The sequence below is a fragment of the Carassius gibelio genome, chromosome A5, assembly GCF_023724105.1.
Source record: "Carassius gibelio isolate Cgi1373 ecotype wild population from Czech Republic chromosome A5, carGib1.2-hapl.c, whole genome shotgun sequence".
Taxonomy (NCBI): Eukaryota; Metazoa; Chordata; class Actinopteri; order Cypriniformes; family Cyprinidae; genus Carassius; species Carassius gibelio.
In genome coordinates this window covers 24,111,261-24,133,840 of record NC_068375.1, presented here as the reverse complement: position 1 = coordinate 24,133,840, position 22,580 = coordinate 24,111,261, and the positions used below count along the sequence as shown (strand labels likewise).

The window sequence follows — 22,580 nt, the reverse complement described above, 5'->3', positions numbered from 1 at the left end:
TATAGTACATTCTAGATTTGTCCATAGAACAAAGACAAACCGCAGCTCACAACACTCTCTCAACTCCCGATAGTCCAAGTCCATATACGTTCCATTTTTCCCCAGAGCTCCCAAAGTAATCTGAGTTAAGCATAGTAAAAAACAAAGTCAAACATACAAATAAGTGTGTATGTAAACCCAAAGCACTATTAATAAATGCGGTACTGCATAATAAAATAAAACTTTATATGAGTGCAAAAGCATATCTGAAGCTCTATTATTACAGTACCGCTCAGTAACCAAACTAGAAATGCATGACTTCAACTTTTAGCCAATCTGCAGTGACGTTATTCACCATAAGTGTGACTGAATAATTTGTAAATTATCTCAGTTATTATGAAGTATAGCCGACCAATAACTTAAAGTGTTTCAATGCTTATCAAACAAAGTCAATGACACATTCAACGAATGAAAATAAGGTATCCTAATTGACCATGCAGAGGAAGAGACATGAAACCACTCTCAAACAAAAAGTGCGCTTAGAAATAAGGGTACCCTGAAAAGGGCTTTCTGGTTATCACAGTATCTTAGGCCTACCTAAAAGTCAACATGTCTCTTCTGTTGTTTAAAATAACGTTGCCATGGTGCCAGGAATTATTCACGTGCAGCAATCCGCTGATCGTAAAACTGCTGAGCTTCTTCAGGCGTATTGAACAGGAAAGTTTCGTCATTGTGATGAACTCGTAACCGTGCTGGATGAAGCAATTGAAATCGCACATTCTTCTGATATAGCAACTGTTTGACGTTTTTAAATGTGGCGCGCTTTCTGGCGAGATCGGCTGAGATGTCTGGATAGATCCTCAAAGTCGAGCCCTTGTATTTAGCCTCATTCTGTCTGGCCCATCTTAGCGCTTTCTCCTTCTCCTGGAATCTGTGAAAACATATAACCAGTGGCCGCGGAGGTCGACCTTCCTGTGGTTTTGGACCCAGTGACCGGTGTGCTCGTTCTAGTTCGGGAGGCTTTTCAAAAACTTCTTGACCCATGACTTCCATTAACATCTCGGACACGAACTTGACAGTAGATTGGCCTTTCTCGCTATTCTCTGGGACGTTTAAAATCCTGATATTTGCTCTCCGTGACCGGTTTTCCAAGTCATCAACTCGATCCATAAGCATCGCGTTTTGCTCTTTCAGAATTTTGATAGTTTTTTCCGCCTCAGACAAAGCCGAGAAATTATCGCCCGCGAGTGTCTCTGTGGCGCACAAGCGGGATTGAAAACTTGCCAACGTCTCAGTTAAAGCATTCACTGATGTCTGAAGCGGCCCCATGGATTCTTGAATCAGAGCTGATATGTCTTCTTTAATCGAAGCTCGTTGCCTTGTTAATTCCGTTACCAGCTGACTCATAGAGACACCGTCATTATCCGCAGGTATTTCTTCAGATTTCTCTGCACTAGCCATTGTAGCTAATTTGCTAGCCATGCTGGTTCTCGTTGTTGGCGGAGCATTTACTACTGATTTGTTTTTGCTCATCTTGCTGTATCAATACGATTGCACGAAGCACTATTTTAACACTTATGAAAAAAGTTTTGGATAGTTTAAATGGCACTATTAAAGCACATATTGTCAGAAACTATCGGGAGCTCTGCAACCACGCGTCTTCTCTTTACATTTCCAAACCGGAAGTCCACACCTTCATTTTTTATTATTTGATTCTGCCCAGCTGATCAAATACCACATCTCTGCCCATATGCTGCTATAGGACCATTAGAGAGACATAAAAACATTTTAATAATTTAATCATGTTTAAAGCAGAAAGAGAAAACTCTTTGAATGAGAAGGTGTGTCCAAACTTTTGGTCTGTACTATATATATATATATATATATATATATATATATATATATATATATATATATATATATATATATATATAGTATATCATGCATATTCGTCATTTCGTCAACAGTATGTATTAACATTTATGGAATGGCTCTTTCACTTCCATTGTATGTGCCTCACCGTAACCCAGCTTTTTTTTTTAAATACATTTTTGTGATAATAAACATCATATTTTTTACATAATATTAGCAGGTCTCCATAACCTTCAAAACTATTTCAAATAAATACAAGAATATATATATATATTTTTAAATCAGAGTAAATGGGCTGTACTTTGCCATAATGTTAGCCATAATGTTTGCCATAATGAGTATAGTTACTAAGCAACAGGTGTCGAGCACACACGCACACATATTCAAACGGATGTGATAGAGCAAACGAAATTGAAAAAAAAAATGAAAAAGCCAGTAAGAGATGGGTAAAATGCTAGTTCCAAATGATAAACAAAAAAAAAAATGCAATGATGAGATATAACTAAAACTATAGCTCAGCCTCAACTGATAAACAACACAACAGAGCACTTTCTCTTCATCTCAGTAATCTCTGGCCAAACTAAACAAAACAAAACTGAACAGCCCTCTCAACTTCCGCCCCTCACTCAGCTCCTCCCACAGCCTGCTCACCAGTTAATTCTGAATAAAGACACTCATTCTGAATAACCTCAAAATCTTCACTGTAGCATTCCTCTTTCAATTCAGACACTGTTTACGACAATACAGTGCAGCAAATGCAATATTTTACTGCACTGCATATGCGGAAGTCTTTCTGGTTATGTAAAATGCTTCTCTAAACACTTGCACCTTAATAGGGCGCAGTTCATGCAGGAAATCATTCTTCTTGTAGTATATATGAAAAAAATTAGACTTTGTATGTTACAGTGTTATTCATTTTGAAACAACTGACAATAGGGATTAAAATTCTTCTGAGCCTTTAAAAATTAAGAAAATAATACCACAGTTAGTTACAGTGAATATATGGATATTAATAATATCCTTGGCTTTGCACTCATAAAAGATAAGACAACAATTAAGACTACTAATTGTAGTGCTCACAGTACTGGCCTTTTGATCAAACAGGTCCTCATGGCTGGATGTAAATGAGAAGACACCTCAGGACCCGACTGTTCAGTAAGATGTAATTATTGTCTTAATGTTTTCATATCTTCAAGTTTTAATTAATCACTTAGAGTGGTGCCTTGCCTTCATCAAAGCAACAACAGTCCAAAAAAGAGTGTAATTTCATTGATTTATTTATGCAGAACTTATTTATCCAATGCATTCTGACTCTTTGTCTTTTACTTTTCCTGTCCATATTTCAAATGTAAACATTTGCATTGTCCCTGATGAGGAGGCATTTGAAAAGTTTACAACCCTTACCTGACATTAATTCTATAATTTAATAAAATAGTCCTTTAAATTTCACATATATATATATATATATATATATATATATATATATATATATATATATATATATATATATAAACAATTTAATATTAATTTAATTTACATTAAATGCCCAGACAGGAACATTTCTTCTGGCAAGGTTAAGTATGGTCTTCTTTCATTTTTTAAAAATAGCCAACATCTTGTTTTGCTCTTCAAATGGCTAATTTTGTGTACTTAACAGTCCCTTTGAGGATTTAATGTGTGCTCAATAATAAATGTCATGAGAAACATTTCCACAGGCCCAGAGCTCCTATAAAGTGCGTACCACGCAGGCTCTCACTGCGGCTCATTGATTTTATTGTATTTACACCCTTTTTAAACCTGTGATATACATCAGTGTTATCTTTTACAAAGTGAAAGTGAGTTGTGATCTCCTGCTCTTATTTGCAGCGTGTTCTTATTTACCCGTATTACTGGCGCCGTTCCTGGCTGTATTATTTAGTCCTGACAGCAAAGCTCTCAAGGACTTTCCTGAGCGAACTCTCCGTGAAATAACTGCTTACCCCGGCAAAACACCGTGACACAGCAAGCTCTCCCAGCATTACCTCTACGGAGCCCAGGAAAGTACTGATACGAGAGAAAAGGGCTGTAATTGTACTTTAAATAAGAAGTGTGGATTGTTGAGAAGTGCCCAGGGTGCTGTAGCAACCGCTGCCTTGGCTCGGACTGATCATTGAGAACAGACAGCGAAATCTTATCGCGTGCGTTCAAGGTAGACGGAAAACAACTCGAGCGGCGGAGAATCATTCCAATCCCCGTTCGGATTTACTTTCATCCTTGTTTACGTTTAATAAGAGCCGCCTATGCGTCTGCGGCTGAGCGCTTGTTTGATTATTATTTGCTTACACGGTCTCACGCTGCGCAGCTCTTTCATGTCTGTCTGACTCGTACTTTTTCCAAGGATTTCGTCGATGAACTTGTTGCGGTGAGTCCCCTTTAAACCCTCACGGCCTGTGTTGAACTCAGTTTCTAGACTATGGAGGTTCCGGTCAGTCTGGGGGAGGCTTGCGAGTCCCCAGACGCCGTTTTTCACGGACTTTTCCAAAGCGTTTTTCAAAACGTGCGCGTCGCGAGAGCGAACAACCACGAGAGTTTGGACTTTTCTAGCTCCAAGAAGTGCGGCTTCCTGCAGGAGACCGCGTCGAGGGAAATGCGTTTAAGCAAGCTGTCCCCCGGCAGAGGAATAATTTACAGCCCCGAGAAAGAGAGCGAGAGTGCGAGTTTAGTGATGCAGGCGGCGAGCCGTAACGTTATTCAGTTTCTCAGGAGTTCCACGGGAAGCAAAAGCGACGCGTCTCTGTCATCTAGCGGCCCGGGCCGCGCAGATGCCACCGAAAGCAGCGGCAGTCGCGCAGGTTTCTCTCGGGGCGCTGAGAGCGGACAGAAGGGCTGCGGTGCGGTTGAAGTTCACACGCGCGAGTTGGGCTCGAGTCGTGACGCAAGTGTGGCGAGTAGAAGTCGCGCGTGCACCAGCACCAGAACCAGCAGCAGCGGCGACGGCGACAGCAGCAGCAATAGCATCTCGGAGACAGCGCGAGAGCTGTACAAAGCCGTGTCCGTGTCTTTGGGCTTAGCTATGGAGTCCAGCGAACTGGGCGAGGTGGGACCGCACCATGCACCGCCGCCCCTGACCCATGAAAGTAGTAGTGAGGAAATCTATTTGTTCGAAATGCCTTTGCTCAACTGCTCAGTGAGCGAAAAGGAGGCAGGAGGAAAAGACAGAGAGTACGCTCTCGCGGCGGGACGAGACAGAGGCACCGAGCTGCGTGACAGGGACAAAGTGTTTGGGATGTTTAAATGTGACGACCTGGAGCAGCTAGCAGGTGAGGGGACGACCTTGCAGCGCAGCAGCACGTCTCGATCACACTTAACCGCGGATGTACGGGAGCTGCATGAGTTCGGCAGCCTGTCCGGGGACACTGCCAACCTGAGTTCAGAAGGTACGGCAGTAACTACAGAACCAGATATGGATGCAACGCGAGCGGCTTCGTGCCAGTTTGAACAACTGTTGCCCGCGAGCATGACCCATTTCTTGCACCCGGAGCTAGAAAACGGACCTAGCCAGAGCTTCGCGAAGCCCGCGGAGATGTCCGGCGAGTTCGCCGGCCCCGTGGAGGATTACGTGAATCTCTATAATGTCAAAATCAAGGCAGAGATGATGCCCCGTGAACTGAATGACACCTGGGCTTACCCGCATAGGTACACTGAGGACAGTAACGGCCAGTACGGGCATCCCAGTCAGAGGACCACTTACGCATCTGGGCACGAAACGTCTTTTATTTGTAACCCCTATGAGTGCAGCCGAAGCGAGGCTCTGGTTCCGAGGGAGCGACCTCCACCTGAACAGTGGTACCCCAACGGGATGCTGAGCCGTCCCCCTTACCCTAACGTGCCCTGCGTTAAAAACGAGATGGGCAAGTGGGTGGATGTAACTTCATTTGCGGATGGCAGGTAAGAGTCGGCACAGTGGCTGTGTTTTTGAGTGTTTGTCAGTTAATTTAAAAACGGTTTTTGCCAGACTTGTAGATTTTGTAAAATAATTAATTATAGCTTATATTTATTATATTATGATCAATTAATGCCTTAACGAAACTAGCAAGAAACAATGCACAGGATGCACTCATTACATTTTTTAAGAGATCTCCAAACTGCACATACCCAGGGACTTCCCATCCAGATTCTCAGCTACCCCAGGGGCAACCAGAATATTTTTTTTTCTTCAAAACATTTTATGATAACTTTAATTAAAATATGGGTATAATATTACGTTAGGCTGCTCATTAGATTATCAGTTCTAAGTTCATTCAAATAGTTAGAAACATATTTGAAAGAAAATGCTTTGTTTTATAAATCTTCTCCACAAACCCCCTGTAGCAGTTCTTTCACATGGACCCCTGGTTTCATGTTCAGTTTCATTTCTGTATAGGACTGTTCATTATAGGTTTACTATTAATGGATCAGGATCAGTTATGCTTCATGAGCATTTTATTAGCTAGGAATTAAATGTGTAATTCCTGAAGGAAGCGTTAATTTGCTTGAAGTTCCTCTCTTTATGTCTGCAGCCAAGTAAAGCAGTACACAGAGACAGCTGTAGACATTAACACTTTAACACACAGGCCAGCCTCCTCCCTCAGGGTTGCTGGGCTCCAGGGATACTGCCATCAAGGCAACCCCACACGGCCGTGTCCAAACGCAAAGACTCCATGCCAAGAGCCTCAAAGCTCATATCCTTGAACTTCTGCATATTCTTGTACTGAGTCATTCTCTCATTTAATAACTCACAGACACAGGAAAGGGCACATTTTGATTCATACACCGCAACATGCTGGTCCTACTGTCATGCTATGCATTTCAGTTGACAGGCATTTTTAAATTGCATTGACAGTTTATATGATCAAGCACTTATTGTAAATCTACAAATTATTTTAACAGATGTTATAAAATGATTAAAAGCATATGTTAATACACAACACTTTTGCTGCTGTTGAGGTGTGATATGGGTAAGGTTAGGATCAGTTTTGGTGGTATGGGTCGGTTTAAGGGTTGGTTGAGGGGTCAGAAGTTAATAAAGTTTGGGGTCAGTTTGATTATTATAAGGGAACACATTTCAATCTGTTTATATTCTCTTGTTTTGATGAATGAGCAAGTATTTTCTTTTAAAAAAGGATTTGTTTCCCCCTATTTATTTATGATTAAAAAATATCCTGTTTAATGATATAGTAGTATGCTGACTATTGAGGCAATAAAAAATAACAATTTTGCAGCAAAATTACAGTCTGTTATGTCTTTATCAAGCATTCAGCTAAACTTAACCAGACACCCTTTACACAAACCTTGTTACATTAGTTAAAAGTCTAATGCCCATAGAGATACTAAACGATTAGTAAATGTTTATAAGCATTTACAAATGATGAATAGTTTCAACTTTAGATTGGCTTCTGCAAAAACATGATCAAATGATTAATAAATGATTAGTAAAGATGTGAATAGGGTAAATTCAGGTCTTTCAAGACACTTTTTGCCATTGAGATGACTGCTCATAAAGATATTAATGATTAGTAAACCGTTGTAAACATTTGCAAATGACGAACAGTTTCCACTTTAGATGGCAAAAACATGAACAAATAGTTAACAGATTATTTGTTAAGATGTATAAATAGAGGTCTACACAATAAACGAAGATCAACAGATGAAGATCAAATGAAATGAAAGCTTACTGACATTTGTAACCATTTCAATTTACATGAAATATTATGTTAATCATAAGGTAATGTTTAGTAAGTTCATTAATAACATTAACAAGAACCTTATCTTATATTTCTTGCTATGTGAATATATATATATATATATATATATATATATATATATATATATATATATATATATATATATATATATATATATATATATATATATATATATATATTAATCAATTATATAATGTTATTATAAAGTGTTACCATAAATCTAATTTGACTTGGGGGTTCAGTAGACCTGTACAAGCTGTAACAAAAGCAGAACACTGATAAGAAAATATGCAGAGGCTGAAATTAGGCTTTTCCTTAAACTAAGACTACGGAGAAAAACAGTTGCATGCCTTTGAGTGAGCGTTGGATGCTTCAATCTGAACCATAGTGAAGCAAGCATTTTGTCCGCGGCTGTTTAAGTCTATACAGAGTGTGTTTTTTCCTGAAAGGAATTTGAGATTAGTTGTGTGTTTAACCTTTGAATTTCATGGGTTTGAGTTGGAGGCAAAACCACTTGATCTTTGTGAAAAATACCGGTTCACCCGGACACCAGCCACAACATGAAACTGACACACAGAGAACAAAATAATGAGACCAAATGAGCGAGACTTCAGACTGGTCTTGACCTAATATCACACATAATGAATCATCTTAACATAAATCTAACAACATGAAGCCACATTTATGAAGAAAAAGTGGTTTGTGAACAGCATATCAAAGTTCTAGGGTACACAGTTTACATTTGAGTAAGAATCGTTCATACTTAGGCTACATATACAGTTTAAAATATTAATGGTTTGTGATCTACTTAATCAATAGCTTGTTCTTTTCTTTTCTTTTTTTAAATAACGTTTTTAACAAGCAGTGAGTTTGATGATTGGATGGTGCAAAAATAGAACAACTATTTTTCATTTTTGAGGGGGAAGGGGGGTCAAGAGAGTTTTCGTGTACATGTGTCTCTGTTATGTAATAATCTGAAGTACACCGTGGTCAAATTCAGTTCTGGTCAAACAACATTCCAAACAAGGCAAAGGTTCCTTACAAAGCGTTCTAGGTAGAACCAACATATGGGGCTTGTACCGAGAACCCTAAAAGAGTTCACTGTTGAATTCTGAGAACCCTCTGTCAGTATTTTTATTTGCACTTACATTGACTATTTTAGTTGTAGTTATAGCAATCCTATTTAAAGTGTGCCTTATGTGCTGAACTGCACACCGACAGTGCTTAGAACAAATGATAGCTCATTCAACAATGATAAAAGGATAGTTCATTCAACAATAAAAATTCTATCATGATTTTTACATTTTCATGTCATTTCAAACATCTGTGACTTCCTTTTCTGTGGAACATGAAATATATTGTCTTTTGTTTGTGCATACAGTGAAGTCAGTGGGCTTTCTTCACAATCTTCTACTGTGTTCAGCAGAAGAAAGAAAGTCATACAGGTTTGAATTGCGATATACAGTATATATCTTAGCATTACTGAAACCAATCACAACTAGTTTACCTCAGATCTTGAAAATAAATATGAATATAAATATAAAGCAAATATATAGGCTATAGGTCAAAATTGCGGGCACAATGCCGACCAACAAGTGCTGTTATTCTGGTTCAGATGGAACATGCTGGGTGCAGATGTTATCATTTTTTCTAGCATCTGAGATCTGATGTCTTTTTCTGTAAATAATTAGTTGCTCTGCTGTTACATTGTTTTAGGGGTTGTAGTGATAGGTGTGCTGAATTACAACATGCTGAGCTGTCTCTGTTAGATGCCGCGTAGTAAGTCATGATTGATACCATCTTCCCTTGATTATCAGCCATTGAATGAGATTATTGTTTCAGGATCTACTGAGGCTATACAGAATATGCTGTACAGGCCAGTGTGCTTACATCCATAACAGATTCCTTTGTATTCAATTTATATATATATATATATATATATATATATATATAAATTATTTTGTTTGAGTATATTAAATAAAAAAAATGTGTTCAAGACAAATAATATATTGATATAAGGAAAAAAATGTGTAAGGTAGATTTGCTCATTTTTTAAATGTAAAAATGATGAATGCTATACTTTGTGTGCAAAAATGGTTTTGAATGGTATTGAAGTGCCATTACCAATGGGGTTCCCCATGCTCAGTGATCTGACAAGTCTATAACGAAATTTGTTTTTTAAATTAGCATTTTTTTTAATCAATCAGCTGTTTTATATATTGTACATGTACATTGTATATTGTAATGCATGCCTTATTGTGACCTGTTGCTTAATTGAAGTGCACAGAGCTACAAATCTATTTATGGAAAATTTGGTTGTTAATAGTTCCACATTTTTTAACAAAAGTGTACATTCAAGTCAGCTATTGACAGCAAACAGGCGTGGTTACAGCTCACATAGGGTGGTGTGTCATATCTCTTTCTCCTGTTGCCTTTGGCTTTCTAAAGAGTATTCGTCATTACTCGCTGGAGCAGTGTCAGATGGCTAATGCACCTTTTCTTTACAGGACTGTCAACGTTGTTATTGTTGTATTCATTTAGTAATTACATTTTTTTTTTTACAATTGTTCCAAAAAAATTAGAATCTTAGTCGTAGAAAGAGAAAGTCAGTAAGAGAGCCCTAAATTTTTTTTTGTTTTTTTTTTGTTTTATATATTAGTAAAAAAAAAAAAATATTAATTGCCATCTGAATTTTAATGTTTTGTGTACTCAGGTTTTGTTCTGGCAGATTTTAATGGCTTTGGCTGGGGGAATAAATTCAAATCAATAAGAACATCCAAATGTCAATGAGAGAAAAAACAACATTTATGAACTTATGAGTTATAAGTCAGTTTTCCATTAATGGTCAGATTTTAGCAAACATTATCAAGTGTAATTCTGACAGGCTTACACTCAAGGTTAATGTGCTTTTAAAAAACCACAGCACAAGCAAATAATATTAAAAGTTTAGGAATTAAAAACCTAAACGTTAATATTTGAATATTGACATTTTACTTTTTTTTTTTTTTTTTTAGAGGATTCTGGGTCATATATAATTGTGATATTCTATAGAAGAAGATAAAAAATGACATAAATGCTGATTAAATAAGCAGATTAAACGGACTGATCTTTAAAAGTAATATTCTTCACCCCCTTCACCCTTTCTCACTGTTCTGTGTATCTGTTCTATATAACGTGTAACTCTACAAAGTATGTGATGCTGCCAGAGACAGACTTCTTTTGGAAGCTCTGTGTGATAAGGCTTAATGCTGTGTGTGTTAGTGCACACATAACAGTTTAGTGTATCCAGTGACAGACTTCACACATAACATATTGGGGCAAATTCACTAAATAGTTTATGGGCTGTATTTTAACACGAAAAACCTATATATAGCACTGTATTTCAATAAAGTCACTGTTATTCTCTGAGGGGAAACACACTTCTTTCTATGTATATTAGACTCATTATAGATTCGATCTTTCTTCAAAAAGTCAGTTCTATTTGTGGTAAGCAGTCGGTAAACTGACTTTCATTTGATACAAATGTTTGTTTGGATTTTTTGGGTCATGACAGTACGGTAGTTATTCATCAAAGGATGATCAAATTATGGAAATGACGGTTATAATCGTGCATGGTGTTTTGTGGTTTAGTTGGGCACACCTACTGATTCAAGTGTCTGAATTGCTGTGGCGGAGGGACTGTAAAAACTTGTCAGATAGCAAAAATTTGCTTCATGTGGTAACAACTAATGAACCTTTTCTTCTTTATTCAAAAACAACATTTCATGTCACATAAATCGCCCTTACTACTTTAGGTTACACCAAGGTTAAATTATGAAGAAACGAAAATGAAATGAAAGTTAAAAATGACCAATTCTGAAGTCATTTTCATATATTTTATATGCAGTACAAACGTTTGGGGTCAGTAGTTTTTTTATTTATTTTTTTTTATTTAAGAAATGCATACTGTAGAACTTTAATATTTAGGAAGGACCAATTAAATAGCTAAAATATGAATAGTGAAGAATTCTACATTTTTAACAAAATAAATACTGATATTTTAAGCTTTCTTTATCAAAGGATCCTTAAATCTACCATCACAGGAATAAATAACTTTAAAATAGGGATGGGCAAAATATTATCACAATATTAATTTACCATTAATGTGGAAGGAAATGCTTTTCACATGTCTGTTAGACCTTGAGAATGAATGTGAACATGTAAACCTTTAATTTAGGTCTTTATGAAATCCATTTAATATTTCCCTAAATTCTTTATTATCAATTTTCTTTCATGAATACTGTGTTTTATGATTTAATACAAATCAGAAATGGCGCACAATTAAGTTAATTAATAAATCTTTAAAATGTTTGTTGAATAAAATGCTGCTCAACAGAACTGTATAAATTAAACCATGGGTTAAAAAATATCTTGGTTGCATGATATTACTTAAAAATTATATTTTAATATTAGTACTTTTTGAAGTACATTTTAGTAAACAATAGTAATATATGTCTGCCATAATTTCTTCAAGTTAAACCAAACCTATTTTGGCAGTCTCTGTAGAAGTAGTTTATGTGTTCATGTCCTCATATATTGAAACGGCAGATGCTGAATCACCATAAGCGTCATGTCTGTTGTAGTAAACTATGCCACTCCTTCACACAGAGATGCACAGAACATGAAGACTTATTTTGCGACAGTTGTTTTATTTGTGCTGTGTGATTGGCTGTTAATAAACAACAATTTCAGCAGGGATGGAATTGAAAGTGACGTGACATACACCCAAGTATGATGACCCATACTCAGAATTGGTGCTCTGCATTTAACCCATCTAAAGTGCACACACACAGCAGTGAACACACACAAACCATGAACACACACCTGGAGCAGTTGGCAGCCATTTATGCTGCAGCACCCGGGAAGCAGTTGGGGGATCGGTGCTTTGCTCAATGGCCCCTAAGTCATGGTATTGCGGGCCCAAGACTTGAACCAACAACCCTAGGGTTAGGAATCAAACTTTCTAATCACTAGGCCACAACTTCCCCCTTCCCCTTTCCCCCTTCCCCCGGATGATGTCATTATAGCATTTGCATGCATTATGTGCTGTTATACAGAACTTAATACTCTCAATATATGGGAAAATACTTAGTGTTTTGAAAAGAGTAAGGAAAAGGAAGAGTAAAAGAGACGTTCTTTACATTTTAAAATATTTTATCCCCAGTGGTAATTATTATATTAAGATGTCTTTCAAAAAGGTGAAGGACTGAAGTTTTAAACTTGTTCAGCACTTTTAGATGCTTACACACATGAATGCCCACACACACATCAAATGAATTGGCTGTGCACACATTCAGCACACAGTGCAGCTGGCAGAATAATTTTGGGATCTAACCTTTCCGCATTGTCATCTTGTCAACATGGGTGCTTATTTGCATAATTCAAGAATGTCGAAAAACGTTCTCATTTTGTTATACTGTACGTGAATCTTTATAGCAGCCCTGCTTTGTGCTTCACCCAGTGCCTCACACATACTTTAATGGGTTTTAACAACTACATGGTTGCGTGATGTTTTCATCCACAGAGCAACTCAAAAATAGTCATTTATGATATTAATATCATTTTCAAACAGAAATGTTAAGTGAGAAATCCTACTACTTGCATGAGCCCCAGGCTGAGTGTCAGTAATCATGTGACATGCCTTGAGTTGCACAAGATTCCTTTTGTGTTAAAATTGAATTTAATTGTTTCCTCGTTCAAAACGGTAACGTTTTACATGCTGTTTCTTGTCCTAAGTAACGTCTGAAATGGATGGACTCAAATTTTAGCTGCAATGTCAAACTATTCTCAGCTTATCAAAAGTCTTATTGTAAGTTTTTAGTGTGAATGTCTCTTGGTAACATTACTTAAATCTATGCATGTTTTGTCCAGAGCCCTCCATCTGGACCAGCTCAGGCCCTCCCCGTGGTGTTGCATCAGAGGTCTTGACTAGAAGGATTTAATCAGGGCCGCTCTGAGGGTGTTCTGTCTCTTTGTCCCCCTTCCCCGATGACCTATTTGTTTACCCTTGAGTCCTTTCCCTTGGATCATTATTGCTTTTTTTAAAAAACACACCTGACATGCAGCACACACACACACACCAATACTGGGAGAATGTTTTAAAAAAAAGGGCCTCTTTTATTTAATTGGATCCGTGTGTATGTGTGTGACTATAGGCACCGACATATGTTTCTGCCAGTGAGTGCCCGCCCTCCCTAACAACCCTTATCTGAGGAAAAACATGTACAGGTTTTAAAAAAAAAAATGTATTTATTTGTTTGTTTGCAAAGACCAAATGGATTATCAACCAATATATAATTGATTGAACAAATGATAATTGGTATCATTACTCAATACCTAGTTACATTTAAGTTTTTCAAGAGTTATGCCCTCAGTCTTCTCAGTGCGATAATGAGTGATTTGTGTCACACAAAGTAAAAAACGTGGGTGTATTGTTGGACATTCAACAGTCATATTGATATTAAAAATGTGCAAAGGACACCTTGGAGATGGGGTGAACAATATGTTTTTGTATTTTTCTTAGAATTCATTTAACATTGGCTGGCCACTTATCACATTATTTATTCCTTACTAGAGGTGTTGAAAGTTTCACGTTGGAGTCCATTCTGCATACTGGTTTTTTAAATAACAGACATGAAATTAAGAAAAAAATCAAAAGATGCACAAGTATATTGGATGAAGTATAGGTTTTTACTCCAAATAGAGATTTTCACAGAGAAATTTACAAATGTCTGTCAAATGGCTGATTTCGGGAATTGAAAAAACGAAACTCCATGAAATGGCCACTCAAAAGAGGCATTTGTGAGTATTAAAACCGTCTCAGTTATGTATGTAACCCTAGTTCCTTGATCGAGGGAACAAAGACATTATGTTGTGATACCATATTGGGGTCTCATTTGGGAGCATGAGGTCCTGTTGCACGTAGTTCCCCAGCCCATATTGGAGGCATTTTTTGTCAATGACATGTTGGGACACTTGTTCTAAGGGCACCCTAGCCCATGGAAAAGCAAGGTCTGACGAGGCGCTGAATAGGCAGCGACACAGCAGTGTAATGGCGACTGGATGTGTACTGCAGCATCATGCCCATCTCGAGACTCAGAAGTGTAACCAGCGATGAAGTGATCTCATATGAAGAAATCCGAGCGGCGTGACTGTGGCTGTGGATGCCATATGCCCCAGGAGCCTCTGAAAATGTTTCAGTGGTACTACTATCCTTCCTCTGAAGGAACTCAGGCAGTTCAGCATGACTAAGCACGTTCGTTGATGAGTTGTGCCGTCATACTCACTGAGTCTAACTCAATACTGAGATAAGAGATTATCTGCACAGGGGAAAGCTTGCTCTTCTCTTGAATGACCTGAAGTCCCAACAGACTGAGGTGCTGAAGAACCAGGTCCCTGAGATTGCACAACTCCTTTCGTGACCGAGCCTTAATGAGAATCCTGATGCCCACTTGCCATAGTGGCGCAAGGTCGCCCTCCAGGACTTTCGTGGAGTGATGGGGGGAAAGGGAGAGCCCGAAAGGGAGGACCTTGAACTGCAATACCCGACCCTCAAATTCAATCAATCCTGGGCTTGAATGCATTTGGTGATATGTTTCTGCATCAACATCTTGAACGGGAACATGGGAAGGGCCTGATTCAAGACTTGCAGATCCAAACCCCTTCATCATCTTGGCTAGAGGGACTGGATAGATTGCATCCTTGGCCAACAGGACAGCAATCTCCTCGCACAAGACAGAGGCATCTCAGACTGCCATCGAAGTCTCAAGAATGCCATTGAACTTTGGAGGTCGCTTGGTGAACTTTAATCATGTAGCTGTGTTGAACCATCCAAATGAGCCAGCATGAAAAGTTGAGCAGCACAAGCCACATTCCCAAATTCCTTATGAGTGGCTCCAAAGGAGCAATCGATGTACTCAGGAGTAATCGGGAGTTGTGCTTGGCGGCCCAGAAGGCCTCGTGTTCTGAGTCATCACAGCAAAACTCCCCGTGTCCCCAGAGGGACTGGCCAGAGACACTTGGCGAAGCGTTGCATCTTTAAACAACAATCTCTTGGTCACTAGCGATAGGGGGTGTCGTGAGTGAGAGTGAGGAAGCAGTGCGTCACTGACTGTTGAGCCACGAGCTTTGCAAAAAGGAGGAAAAGGAAACTGCTCTTTCTTTGCTAATGTGGTTACCACTGGCCTTTTGAGCCAGCGGTAGAACAAAAAAAGAAAAGGAAACAAAAGATTCTCTGCCGGTCCTCCTCTAACACATCTCTGGGTTGCCATGTCAGGGCCGCTTCATCTTCTTGGAGGAATTAGTGGCTAAGCGCAGCACAGGGGGTGCCGCTCACCTGCTTTGTGCTCAACGTGCCAGCCTCAGTGGTGTCTCAGCATGGGGCAGAGCTAGAGTTGAGGATGCAGGAGGGCTCCCATGGTGATGAGCAAGCATGGACACGCCTCGTGATGGAAAGGTGGCTTCTGGAGGATCTCGTCAGGGCAAGAAGTGCTGAATGGCCTCTGTCTGATTTTGTACTCCTGAGAACTGCTAGGTAAAGACTTCGACAGTGTCTCCGAAAAGGCCAGCCTGAGAGATGGGAGAGTCAAAAAAGCATACTTTGTCAATGTCTCTCATCTCGGGCCAGGTTAAGCCAGAGATAGTGCTCCTGCACAACCAGAGTGGACATCCTCTTCCCAAGGGACCCGTGCTGTGACTTTTGTTGCTTGGAGGGCAAAGTCAGTTGCCCTGCACATCTCCTGCATCAACCTTGGTCTACCTGCAAGATAGCCATGGCATGCAGGGCAGAGGCAGCTTAGCCACGCAGCACTGTAAGCTTTTGCAGTGAGAGCCGCCGACAGCTTACAGGCTTTGGATGAGAGATGTCGATGATTCCTCTAAGTGGCAACGTTTGCGGTTTTGTAGTCACCTCCAGCCCAATCCTCACAGCTGCCCGGACAAGCATGGTTGACAACTCTCCGATTCGGCAGTGGTGGCAACACCCGAGGGGGACAGCCCCGTCAAATCTTCATTCCCAGAGGCCAATAACCCATCTCTCGATGCTGTGATTGACATCTGCATGCCCACTGAATGAGACACTGGGAATGCCACAAGATGGCAAAGCAGAATCATCTGGCAACCACACAGGACATGCGCTGCAGGAAGAGTGAGAGGTCCATGGGGTGTGGCCTGGTGGAGAAGCTCTCAATGTTCCCCTCAAATCTCCCAGAGCACTAGCCGACGGACCTCTGTTCATGGCAGATCAGATTATTTTAGAGGAAACTGTTTTTTTAGTCGAAACGCCCAGGGGATTCGCTGCTGACAGGGTCACTGTAATATTCTGTAATGTGTCGTAATACCAACCAAAAACAGCCTCTTCTTGTAAAAAAAAAAAGAAGTATGGTTTTGTAGTAAGGTAACACCATGTACTACTCAGCTCCGAAGTAAAAATCTAATAAAGGGATGCACACTGTCGCCTTGTATGCCACTGTGGACAGGGAGTGGCTCAGCATGCAAAATCCACTAGCCAATTCTCATTGCCGTTTTGCTTAAATTCAGAGATGATTGGGCTTCCAAGTGAGACCCCAATATGTCGTCAGGACATAACTCATAGTGACCAACAGATATGGAATGGCAGGTTAACAATGTGAGTTCCAAAATTTTTTTTTTTTGATGGGTCAAAGTTAATAGAGAATATTTCATTTAATATTTTTACATGTTTTTTGGGTGCTGATCCATTCCCATTGGTTGTTGAGGGATTGGCACTTGTGTGTGTGACTCTCCGATAAGTTGTATACCTGATTTTCAGTAAGTGTTGATGAAGTAAGTGACAAATTTGAGTTGTTAGCGTAACCCGAGACCACTTAATCACCTGTGAACCTAATCACCTATGGAAACACCACAGGACACACATGCAAACACAGTCATCTCACCTATAAATGTGTTACAATTCTCACATCACTGTCACCTTACACATATACATAGACTATTTTTACAGCCTAATGAAGGACCCTGAAAACTTGTGTGTTTCTTGAGTTCACCTGCAAGGGATTGACGGCAATTCTGGATCTGTGTTCAATTCAGAATTGAAAAATCTATTTTTATTTATAACCTGGAATGAGTGTTGAATTGGCCATTAATGAACAGTACTCTCTTTCACCCTCAATATTCATGGCTGAAGTGCCCTTGAGTAAGACACTGAAACCCCAGTTGCTCCCAGTGTGCTGGATAGCTGCCCACTGCTCCGGGTGTGTGTTCACTTCTCACTGCTATGTGTGTGTGCACTTGGATGGGTTAAATGCAGAGCACCAATTCCGATTATGGGTCACCATACTTAGCAAATGTCAGTTTTTCACTTTTATGGATTCCAGTTGTTGCAATTATGCATCTTGTTTAATATCTCAGTTTAAATTCTGCAATTTAATAGGAATTTAAAAGGTACTGCCAATTTAATTTGAATTTGTGCACAACTCTGCCTCTATATTTTACATGAAATAAATATTTGTTAAATGGACAGTTCACCCAAAAATGGATATTCTGCCACCACTTTGTGTGATATTCTTTCTTCAGTGGACTGCATACATGCAGCATTCAAATGCATATCTGAAGACCTAAAAATTAATTTAGGTAGGTTAATGTAATTGTTAATTTATAATTTCTAAATTCAAAGGAACATAAATATAATACTCAAACAAATTTTCTTAATTTACTTGAACACGTTTAAATGTTACCACATGAAACAATTGATGTTACCTGTTTTTTTATTTCATTTTTTGTAGCAGAATATCCAAGCTGAATTGTCTTGTACAGTGAAAGTGGATGGAGACCAGGGTTTGTCAAGCATCTTGAACATCCTGCTATAAACAACTGACTTTATGTTACACTGAAGTCATATGGGTTTTTAAAGATATGAGGGCGAGTAAATTATTTAGAGAAAGAAAGAAAGAAGCAAATTAACAATTTGAATCTCTTTTGGTGCTGATGAAATGTGCTTATGCTCACTTGTTTGTCTTTGATTAGTGGTTCACTGTGAAGAAATTAGTAGATTATTCATAACTCATAATGTGAGTGTATGATTTCATTATCATATAACTGTAACTGAAATAAAAGAGACAGGGAGAGAAAAGGAAAGGAAGGGAGGAAGGGAGAGAAGAAGTGAAAGAGAGGGCATGTATGTTAGTGTTTGTTATATGTGATCGTCCTTGTGAGTACCCTTGACATCTCATGTCACTGAATATAATTATGTCTGTACTTTGTGTCCAATCAACTTTTTGGTTGTAGTGCAGTTCTCGTCTCTCTCACACACAAACTTGTACCCACTCGATCTTAAAGGTATACTGCACCCAAAAATGTATTAAATCATTAATCATTAACCCGCATGTTGTTCCAAACTCGTAAAAGCTTTGTTTGTCTTGACAATTTAAAGCTGTGTTTCTACCGCTGGAACTTTACCCAGGAACTGGGGACTTTGGGCTGGTACTCTGTGTGTTTCCACCACAGGAACCAGGATCTAAATAAAGTTCTGGGTAAAAATCAGAAAGTCCCTGCTTCGGAGGTAGTACTTTTTCAAAGTTCTGGAACTTTTGGGGGTGGGACTTGGGCGCTAAACATGCTGACTTGTTGAGTTCAAGCAGCAATGTGATTTCAACCACTATTTATTTGGAGAATTTTGAAAATATTACTGTTATTGTGTCATGAAAGGTAGTTTTAAAAGTATTTCAGGCGAGAATGTAGTTTTTCAAAAATTTCAAATCTGCGGTTTATTTATAAAGACAGCATCTATTTAAAAATGTGTTTCACCAATTTTGGAGATGCTATCAGTGGGAGCTAAGTGCTCATGTGTCCGTCTAGTGCACTCTCAACTCGGCTAGTAGTTCTGACATTTGCCACTTTCTCTGATGTCTCTTTAGTAGTTAAAAATAAAATATTATTTGTTTTGGGTAAATCTAACAGGTAATCTTTGGTCTTTATTCAGTTAATCTATTAATATGTTAAAATGAATATAAAAAGAGGCAATACTGTTTGATATAATATTTCATTTCATTGTAATGTAACGTTAGGCTATATAGACCTACACATTTCCATGAACTACATTTCTGCGGCTATTAATATATTCAAATGAAAACAAAAGTAGGCAGTGTTGTCTGAAATATTTCATCTTATTGTAAATATACGGTGAGAAAAATTGCAGTAGCCAAGGCGAGCTGACATTATCAATTACACTGCTGTTTACAGAATTACTGGACTTACGTCGCCCCGTCCGCGGGAGTTCACACTGGCAAAGTCCAAACTACAGATGATGGAAGTCCAAAATTTGCATACTTTCTATTGAGAAAGCACACACAGACCTATGTCAACCAGACTATTTGCCTAATCTTCACTGTACTATAGAAATGGAGAAAGCAACAGGTCTGGGGGGTGAGGGGTGTTCCTGTGAAAAAAGTTCTTGGTACAATTGTTCTGGGTAGTTTTGATGGATACGCCGGGAGGCTTGTGACTGTCCCATTCACTCCCAAGTTAAATACACTGTCAAAGTCCAGAAGAGTATGAAAGGTGTAGTCAGAATAGTCCATCTGCCATCAGTGGTTCAACCGTAACGATATGAAGTGATGAGAATACTTTTTGTACATGAATAAAACTAAAATAACGATTTTATTCAACAGTTTGTCTCCTCTGTGTCTTTCCACATCACCTACAGTTAGCACCATTTTGGAGAATATGAGCTGAAGACAGGCAGCTAATGCTCTTCTTTGTCAGCCGGACCACTCGTTTAGGTGATTTTGAGTCGACTCTTTCTTTTGAGAGACAATATCTTTTTTTATCATGCACTTTTTTGATTAAAAACTTTGCAGTCTGTTAACACTGAAGGATAGCTACCTTACAAACTGCAAAAAATATATTTTAACGACATGGAGGTGATTAATGACAAAATTTTAATTTTGATGTGGAGTATCCCTTTAACTTCATACTCCCAGTCTCTATCTTCATCAGTAATAATAACACATACAGACAGTCTCTCTGTGTTATACTAAGGTGTCATTAACAGAACCCACCTAAAACATCTACGTTTCATCACTATTAAACACTCACATTAAATGTAATGAACATTTGGTCATCATTCACTCAACTTCAACTTTTTTCCACTGTGGAACACAAAAGAAGATACTTTATAGAATGTTTCTGTTCATAACGTTCATAAAGTGCAAGTGAATGGGGTCTTAAACAAAACTGGACAGGTTTGGAACAACATGAGGGGGAGCTGATTTTAGGTTTACTATTACTTTAATGTAAATTTTATATATGGGCAAATATGTAGATTTTTATCTGCATGCTAGTGTCACTAATGCAAACCTAGCATAAAATAACATTTATGTAACGGTGTTGGAGACAGAGAAAAGGCAAATGCAAGCCTCACAGCAGTTGAGGGAGCATGGGAAATAAATGCAAACCTGACATAAGCACGACGCATGACCATAAATTTGCTGAGCAAAGGTGAAGATAAACACACACTCCCCATTAAGTATTTCAGAAATGTTCTTTGAGTGTTGTTAAGCTATCAAGTTATGTCTAATCTAATGTAATGAGGAAGACTAAAGAACGTGTCAGTGGAAATAGTAAGTGAGAGCAAACCAACACTGCTTGAGTCCCTGGTGAGAGTATGTGTGGTGTGACTGCTTTGGCTCAGAACATTTAATGCGACCTTATTTTTAGCCCAAGTGACCTTCTTAAACACAGCATTGCATGAGGTCAAAGCAATAGAGATCATAATGCTGAGCGTGAGAGACACCCAGACCCTGTGATTGATATGGCTTGTTCGGAAAGTGCCACAGCTGGCAGGAGAGTAGTGTGAGTAAAACAACCAAAACACCTCCAGAGAAAGTCAGATTTCAGAATACCACATTATAGAGATTTTACCCATATGCAGGCCTCCTTGGAATCTGCACACAATTCCACAGAATACAGCAGATTTCTGGAAAATGGACAAAATTCCTACACGTGTGTTCATTTATTCATTATTTTGAATACTGTACGTTCATACATAGGAAAATGGGGTGATATATTCACAGCGGGCCTTATTAATGAAACACGAGCAAATTTATGATCTTTGTAAATGGCTTAAAAAACAATTTCAAATGAATTTTCACACTGAATCGAATGCTGCAATTGATGTTATCACTAAAGTCTCCATGTAGCATTTTAAAATGTTTCAGTTAAATATGTGTGTAGGTTAATGTGTTTCATTACTGTTAAATTAACATAAATATCCCTTTCTTATTTAAGTTTAATGAAAAAGTTTTAATCTGTAGATGTACATGTTGTTTGTAAATCTCTCATACCTAATGGAGACATGTTTTCAGGTTGAAGTGGACAGGCATTTTCCCATTACTAATTTCCTGCATTATTATAGTTGAGATGGCCATCTTTCCATTCAACCGTTCTACTACGGGTTTCTCTCCGTTTTGTCATCAAGCACACAGATTGTTAAATTCTCTCTAGATCACATGAACCGGCTGCACCCAACCATGTGTATGTAAGAAAACAAGAGTTGAAAACAGAGAGAGAAAAGTGAAAAACAAAAGTTACAATGATTCATTTTTTTACTTTTTACTTTTTTATGTAGGTCTGAGTCCCCTCTTTTCTATTTTACTGTCTTTTTAAAAAAAAAGTTATTATTATGTAGATAGAACGTTTGACCACTTCTTTTAGACAGCCAAGAAAATATCAGAAATATGCCCTTGTCCTAATCATAGTCATTTTGTTCACTTTTCTTTTCTGTGGTGACGGAATTGGCTGCCATCATCAGAACAGAATAATAATGCTGAATGACTCTCTTTAACTCAGAATCTTTACATCATTTCTCAAGGAATAAAGCAGTTATTACCCTTCATTAGAGACCTGGTACTTGCATTAGAATAATGTCACCTCTACTTACAGTACCACCATCATTTGGCCGATGACACACACAGGTACATGCACCAGCTTTCAAGT

The 22,580-nt window shown here is 38.6% G+C and overlaps 1 protein-coding gene across 1 annotated transcript in view; it reads left to right on the top strand.

Annotated features, from left to right (window-relative positions):
- Window positions 1–3,613: 3,613 nt before the first annotated feature.
- ar (androgen receptor) overlaps window positions 3,614–22,580 on the top strand; it is a 70,963-nt gene continuing 51,996 nt past the window's right edge. Inside the window, exon 1 of the mRNA XM_052592674.1 lies at window positions 3,614–5,778. Coding sequence (XP_052448634.1) covers window positions 4,304–5,778 — 1,475 coding nt within the window. The 5' untranslated portion in view covers window positions 3,614–4,303. The remainder of the gene's footprint in view (window positions 5,779–22,580) is intronic.